The sequence below is a fragment of the Macadamia integrifolia genome, chromosome 11 (assembly GCF_013358625.1).
Source record: "Macadamia integrifolia cultivar HAES 741 chromosome 11, SCU_Mint_v3, whole genome shotgun sequence".
NCBI lineage: Eukaryota > Viridiplantae > Streptophyta > Magnoliopsida > Proteales > Proteaceae > Macadamia > Macadamia integrifolia.
The window spans coordinates 25,441,117-25,448,863 of record NC_056567.1 but is presented as its reverse complement, the minus strand read 5'-3'; the positions used below and the strand labels follow the sequence as shown (position 1 = coordinate 25,448,863).

The 7,747-nt window shown below is 36.9% G+C and overlaps 1 protein-coding gene across 1 annotated transcript; it reads left to right on the top strand.

The window, feature by feature from the left end:
- Positions 1–3,415: 3,415 nt before the first annotated feature.
- On the top strand, positions 3,416–4,700 carry LOC122094295 (mitogen-activated protein kinase kinase 9-like). Its single transcript, XM_042665054.1, has one exon. It carries the CDS (start codon positions 3,472–3,474, stop codon positions 4,573–4,575), a length of 1,104 nt encoding a protein of 367 aa, XP_042520988.1. The 5' UTR covers positions 3,416–3,471; the 3' UTR covers positions 4,576–4,700.
- The last annotated feature ends 3,047 nt before the right edge of the window (positions 4,701–7,747 follow it).

The following is a 7,747-nucleotide window of genomic DNA, read 5'->3' as shown; positions in this document are numbered from 1 at the left end:
TATGTTTATATACTTTTCACAATTAAATTACAGGAAAATAAGAGATATTAAGGAAAATTAACAAATTTCGACTTAATACTTTCATTCCTTTGGTGTCAAATTGGTATGAAACTTTGGGATTAGATTCTCTCCCATTCTTAATTGTGCAATTTTCGTGTTCTTATCTCTATATGGCACGTGTATAACCTTAAAATTAAATGGTTATAGAAGAGTTAAAATAGATTTGAATTCCATAAAACAGTTCTTACAACTATTGGATTTTGAGAATGTCCAAGGATAGAACTGCCGCTTCTTATAATGGTCAGACCCTAAGAAGTGGGGTGGCCAATGTAAAATCTCAACCTTAAGTTCTCTCAACTCAACCCGGTCAAGCCTCACCTTGGTTCAGATTGGGATATCTCACCTAGGCCCAGTCCAACCAATCGTGGCCTTGATTGATCTTATCAATCTCTATTTTCTTGCCATTCTAGGGACCCTGTATGGCCCTAGTTGTCCCTATATGAACATTAAAAAGTGGGTGGTGTAATTAAATTATATAAATAATATGTAACATTATAATATAATATAAGCCTTTCTCTTTATGTACAAATTCCTAACAGTTAAACATGAAAAAGCAATTCCTATAAAAAAACGAACATGAAAAAAAAGTAAGGAGATGGAGGTGTGTGGTGTGACTGTCAATCTTATAACTAATGAACTAGATTTTTTTTGGTATTTTTACTTGAGCGTCTATTTCTTCTGTTAAAGGAGATTCAAGAAAAGATAGCATAGGAAGACATTTTTTCAAAATGAATAAGGTACGAGTTGAAAAGGGGAACTAACAAAGTTAAACAAGATTGGAATGAAGATTGGAACAATGTGACTAATGATGGTGGAGAATAGAGATTTAAAAAAAGGGAATATGAAATTTTCTATTGAAAAAGGGAACTAACAAAGTTGGACAAGGTTGGAATGAAGATTGGAACAATGTGGCCAATGATGGTGGAGAATAGAGATTTAAAAAAAGGGAATATGAAATTTTATATATTTTATAAAACATAATATTTATTGTAAGCATAGGGTCAGGTTGTATCAGGCTAAGATCAATCCAGGCTCACCCTGTAGACTGAAAAGCTTAGCTAGCCAAGCCTTGAGCAGGCTCAAGTTGGTGGGGCCAAATTGACACCTTATGGCCCAAAAAACCTTTTAGTTTGGCTTTGTTGTAAGAGCCCAACGCATGCTCTTAGTAAACTAGTGGGCAACAAGCAACAGAGAAAGAGGAGACAACCATGGCCTAGTGGGAGAGATAAATACACGATGGGAGAGCTCAATGCATGTTCAAATTTTTCCGAATTTTAATGAGAAGATAGGATTTGCTATTCGTACGATCATCTGATCATACGGGTTAACATCTAACATATGTTCCACCGTCTGTCGTTACAATGATAAAGATGAATATATTTAAGACAGAAAAAGATAGATATTGGGTACTGACACATACCAACAGCTTATCCATTCTCTTTAATTAGTAACTGATTGGCAATTGCAATACATTGGATTGGTGTCGGCCGCTAAGGTTGAGAATGGACGAAGGTTGGGGCTATATATCTATTGGTTTTTATCTGATATCAAGTGTATAAGGAGTAAGGATTGCCATCTCACCCAAAAAAGCCAAAAAGGTAACATGGTTCAAGGAATCGGAATAGGGTTCATCAATTCTACTCAAATCAGATAGAAATGGATCATCCGAATCCCCATAAGAATTCTTATCGATTATCGTGCTGGAAAGTGGAGTGGGCCCATGGATCGGATCAGAATTGGCTACTTCAAAGGCCGATTTGCCATATGCATGTGAAACATGTGGAAGCAAATTAACCATTTAAAAAGAAGAGAAAGTTATAATCCTTCCAGAAGAACAGAGAGCATAGAGAGAGTGGGTGAGGTAAAGGCCGATGGAGGGGCTGGAGGAGCCCAAGACACAGTAGTTGTTAGGATATCATGGATCTTAGAGCCCACGTTGAAGCTTCTGGTAAAGCTTGTTTTGGATACCTATGGTTGGGACTTGGGACCATGACTGTGGTTATTATGGCATCAGCCTTGAACGGAATTTGGCAATAGTTGTCCAATTAATCCTTCGATACTAAACGAAATCAACTGGAATAAAAGGCAAAAGAAAGTAGAATCAGGATTTGTGGCCTCCAAGTTGCAAAGAATTTCTGTGCAAAATCAAGACTTCTTACTCTAAAAGGATATTCTAAAGTTTTTTTAAGGGATTTATGGATTTCGAGAGGCATTTTTAAAAATTTTAAGTATTTTTTACGTTACCCGGTAGTGTAGTATAAGTCTAGATACATGAGGAAGTGAAATTAGCTTGTGAAAAGACGTCTATGCTTCAGTTCTACTCTCCCATGTATTTGGAGTCTAAATATACGTAACTTGTTGCGTAGTATTCTTCATCCTTTTTTTTTTGCTAACGACTGGTATTCGGCCTGACTAGTTTTGCGGGTCCATATTAACTTCACAATCACATGGATCAGGTCATACCAGAGTTGAATGAGAACTATTCAACTTTCACTGAAAACAGTAAAGAGCACTAAACACCTCCATGTAAGTGGCCCAAAGTGTGCTCGATATAGGTTGAGTTTTCCACTTATCTTAGAATATCTAGTCCATAATTACCTTGCGCATACCCAAAGAATATGTAATTGTTGACAACAAATAGATGAAGTATTAATAATGATTCTAAAATTAATAATAATGATTCTAATGATTCTTTCACTTTGGATGAAGTTTAAACTTTCTCCATAAAACTTAACAAAAACACATAATATGAGATGTATTTTTAGGATCATCATCATTACTATGTATATATAAATGGTTTTAAATAATTTAGTATGATTAATCATCGATTTAAATAATTATTATTAAACCAATTAATTGCGGCTAAAAGGTAGCAACACTTAAGCATTCGCAACCTATAAACAACACATTTTAATCTCAATCGTTGGATTTATAATATTCAATCACAACCATTGAAGATGTAAAATCATTCAACTTGCTATCAGCTCGGGTTGAAATCGTCTGCAATTCTGATCTCGTACAATTCCGTGAAATACCACTTTCAAGGTGTGACACGTGTATTGATACCAATGCAATGATCCAGATCTGGTACAACTAATAAAACCTTAAATCAATGAAGAGTCATTTAAATCAGATCTTGATCATTGCATTGGTATCAATACACGTGCCACTCCCTAAAGGTGGTATTTCACGAAATTATACAAAATCAGAATTGCAGATGATTTTTTTCCACCACTCACCCATTAATTACATATTCCCAATTTAAAACAAAAACCAAACCATTTATTAAACCGATTTCAGTGTAAATGAGTCAATGACTCTGTTCTCCATTCAGTTTCAGTGAACTTTGGTTTTGACGTCCTTACGTACTCTCTCCGGTATTAGGAAGTTTAAAATCGTAAGATACTTGAAATGTGGAAATGGACTTCTGTTTTTTTTCTCAACCCAACTAATTCTCCACGTTTCCTTCCTCCCTATTCATATATAACGGTCACTCTCCTCTTCCTATCTTCCCCAAAATCCCATCCCCCAGCCAAAATGGCACTTGTTAGACAACGCCGGAACCTCAATCTCCGTCTCCCTTCGCCGGACTCCGCCGATTGCCGCCCTCGCTTCCATCTCCCACTGCCCCCCAGTTTGCTCTCCTCCTCCTCCTCAGCCACCACCACTACTACATCCCAAGAAGTCGACCGCCTCTCTGACCTTGAGAAACTCAAAGTCCTCGGCCACGGCAATGGGGGCACAGTCTACCAAGTCCGCCACAAGCGCACATCCGCCGTCTACGCCCTGAAAGTCGTCCATGGAGACTGTGACAGCACCGTCCGCCGCCAGATCTTCCGCGAGATGGAGATCCTCCGCCGTATAGACTCTCCCTTCATCGTCCGATGCCACGGTATTTTCGAGAAACCCTCCGGCGACATCACGATCCTCATGGAGTACATGGATGGCGGCACACTCGATACTCTCCTTAAATCCCATGGAAGCCTCTCAGAGCTCTCACTCTCCACCATCGCTCGCCAAGTCCTCAATGGTCTCAACTACCTTCACTCCCAGAAAATCGTCCACAGAGACATCAAGCCTGCGAATCTGCTGGTGAATCAGAAGATGGAGGTCAGGATTGCAGACTTTGGAGTCAGCAAGATCATGTGCGGTAAGCTCGAACGATGCGACTCTTATGTGGGCACCTGCGCATACATGAGCCCAGAGAGGTTCGATCCCGATACCTACGGCTCCAACTATAACGGTTACGCTGCGGATATCTGGAGCTTGGGGCTTACGCTATTGGAGCTCTATGTGGGTCACTTCCCCTTGCTGTCTCCTGAGCAGAGACCCGATTGGGCCACCCTAATGTGTGCCATCTGTTTCGGAGAACCACCGAGCTTGCCGGAGAGTGCTTCGGAGGAATTTCAGAGCTTCATCAATTGTTGTTTGCAGAAGGATTCCAGTAATAGATGGACAGTTTCGCAGCTCTTATCACATCCTTTCATCGCTAAGGATCAAGGATCTGAAAATTGATAATCGAAATTAAGAGTCGCCGGTTTTTTTTCATAATCGCCGGTGCCGGAATCTGTACATAGTTCGAATTTTTTCCTGGAATGAGATTATTTTATAGGGAAAATTAATGAGTTTAAATTTTTTTATTGTTTTGTTCTTTTTTTATTTTTTCTTTTTCGTGGAAGACTCATCAATCTGACAGGTTTGATGGTGCAAGGATTCGGGAGGTTTGACCCCCATCGCATTTTCAAGACCGTTAAATATGTTTTATTTTGTGAATGAGGGTATTTAGGACATTTCAGATAGAGGAAAATTCCAAAGATAATGAAGTCATGCATGAGCCACGTGCGGAATAGTAAATAATAGCTTCGTGAGTGAAAGCCGCCTTTGTCTCAAACTGTATCTTTTGCCTGCAAGGCTTGGCAGCTGGCCGTCGTTTCGGGAAGGAAATTTCAAGGAGATTTGGAAGAAGAAAAAGGCTGCGTAGGAGTGTGCGTATGTGGATGCGTGAGAGAGAGAGAGAGAGAGAGAGAGAGAGAGGGGGGGGGGGGAATCCTTTAGTATGACATTACTTATCGAAAAGAGTTGAGTGAGACACATATTATTTAATGAGAAGTATAATAATAAGGTATAATGTCAAGGTTCTCGGGAAGAAAGACTCATCATATACTCTCTTTCCTTTATGGGGTTTGGGGTTGTTTTCATTCTCATTGAACAGAGCAAGGTCACATATCTTCTTACCAAAAATAAAAAAGAAGCAAAGTCATATATACAGTTTCAGTGCAACATTCCTATTAAAGTGTTATAGGAGATAAAACTCTGAATATCTCTGGCATCAAATAAATGATCAACATTACTGTAATTAAAAATGTCATTATCATTTCATAAAAAAAAAAAAGTATGATGAATATTTTTATCTATATCATTTAGAATGAGGTCTTTCACTTCCACTGGTATTTTTAATAGCATCAAGCCTACCTATTGATTTACTTAACCCACATTTTTCTGATGTCATTTGTGATTTTTATGGCATTAGTGGTTTGTTGTTAGACCTCTGTCAAAGATTTTTCATAGTTGGAGTTTTTCAAGAGCGATACTGACATTAATTATTCTCTGTCCAACATTGAATACAATTTATGTTGATCATTGCTCAAAATTGTTTGGATGCCAACAATGGCTAATTTTCTGTGTGTACTCTTTCAAAGTGACATTATTTGGGATCTTTCAGACAATTGTTTTTAAGATGCATCTCTCTTCTATAAGTTGGGGATGTCCACGATACTTTATGAGTGATTCTAAATATTTTAAACTCTCTGTTATTCTCATATATTCTCTCAAATTACTCCTGCTTTGTTTTTGCATCCAGTTTCATTCTTTTCTTGTCGATTGAACACAACTCAAGTATATCCTAACGTGACCGTAGCTAAAAGTGGCAACTACTGAATGGGCCTATATTGCACTATCAAGGAATTTACAGTCTTAAAGAGAGTATAGATAGTATGACTCAACCCCGTTGTTTTCTCTTAACATCTTCAAGTTTCTAATTACTATAAATATGTACAAGACTACTTATAAAACGACATTACATTGCATTAATTTCCATTACTGGTCATTTTGTGAAAGATAATGTCTATCTCTCATAAGTTCATTGTTATATATACAAGAGAGAGAGAATTTTTTTATAACCCTTTTATTTTTTATTTTCCCAATCGATTCCATTTGTGTGAATTCCTTAGGTTCCAAGCAAAAGTATTGATGACATAATCATATGTGAAACATGCTTCACAAAAACTTCCTTTTGCAAATCCTTGGTAAATTTGTCCTATTGTCATATCAGTAGAAAAAGACCCTTCCAAATGATGATGGCACATAGATATGGCGATTTAAATAATATAAGAAAGATTATGTTAAACAATTTGGAGCCAATCAAGAGTTGTGCTTTTAATTTATGTAAATCCCTTTTGTTGCTCAATGTGTATTGTTGGCGTGGACCTAAGGAAGCTCCTAAGAAAGATAAGCTTTACCTAGATTCTACACTTTATTAGACACTAAGAGATTGCTATGGATTGTTAGAAACTTTAGTAAAAGGATTTAATAATTAACTCTTTGTTAGAAACTACAAGATTGTTCTATTATTTACAAAGGAAAAATCTAAACACATCATTAGTGTGGGGATGCTTTCCACATACTCTTAGATCCTCGAGATTCTCTCTTTTCTCTTGGATTATGTTAATCTTCTATTAACAAATACCTCTCATGGCATATTATAATTTTATTTCTATTAAAAAAAAATAACACATATTATATTTTTTCATCCTAACAAACTTTAGTTCAAAGATATGGTAGTTTGCACTTTATTAGATTTTGCTGGTGTGTACTATTTTAATGCAACATGGCTATGTGACCTAACTTTAGTTCAAAGGTATAGTAAATATTAGAGTATTCTGCTACTTTTACATCATGGATATGCATACATTGTAAGGTTTGCGATTTACTGCATCCACTCTAGGTCCTCATTCTTGTAAGATGGCGGTGTCGCGCTCAGATTATGAAACCAACATAACTTTCATTTAATTGGAAAGTGCGGCCCAAAACAATCTCCTCCATTTAGTTAAGAACAGTTTACAAAGATTTTTATTCTTTAAAAAAAAAAAAAAAATGTAAGCGTCCAGATCCTTCATCCAACCCCCACCGCGCATAGTTCCGAATCCAATAACTGAGAGGGACTTGAACGCATCCTTAAAGCCTTCTACCCATCAGATGGACATTGGAGAGATGGAGAAGAAGATCTCGACATTTAGTAAAAGTGTATTTGATTGTTATGAGCTAAACCCTTTTTTTTTTTTTTAGGCTTAGAGCAAATCATATGTATACATCCACGTTCTACCGGCAATACAATTAAGCCCACCCCCCCGGCGCGGAAAAAAAAAAAAAGAGTATGCTCTAACTCCCAGAAGATGTTATTGTATATTATTGATAAAATGAAGGAATTTCTTTTCCAACACTATGCCTAGTGAAGTATGATGTTCCACTATTTACCATGTGTAAACACATTGATTAATCTATATAATAGAGGATCTTATTAGTATAATTTCAACATAAAATGAGTAGAAGAAAATTATTACAGAAGATGTCATTTTACATTCTATATTTATCACCATTTGATGTCATTTTGATAATTTTACAAAAAAAA

What these genes read in the sequence shown, in the direction of transcription:
- LOC122094295 (XM_042665054.1), top strand. Translation starts at nt 3,472, where the DNA reads ATGTGGAAATGGACTTCTGTTTTTTTTCTCAACCCAACTAATTCTCCA.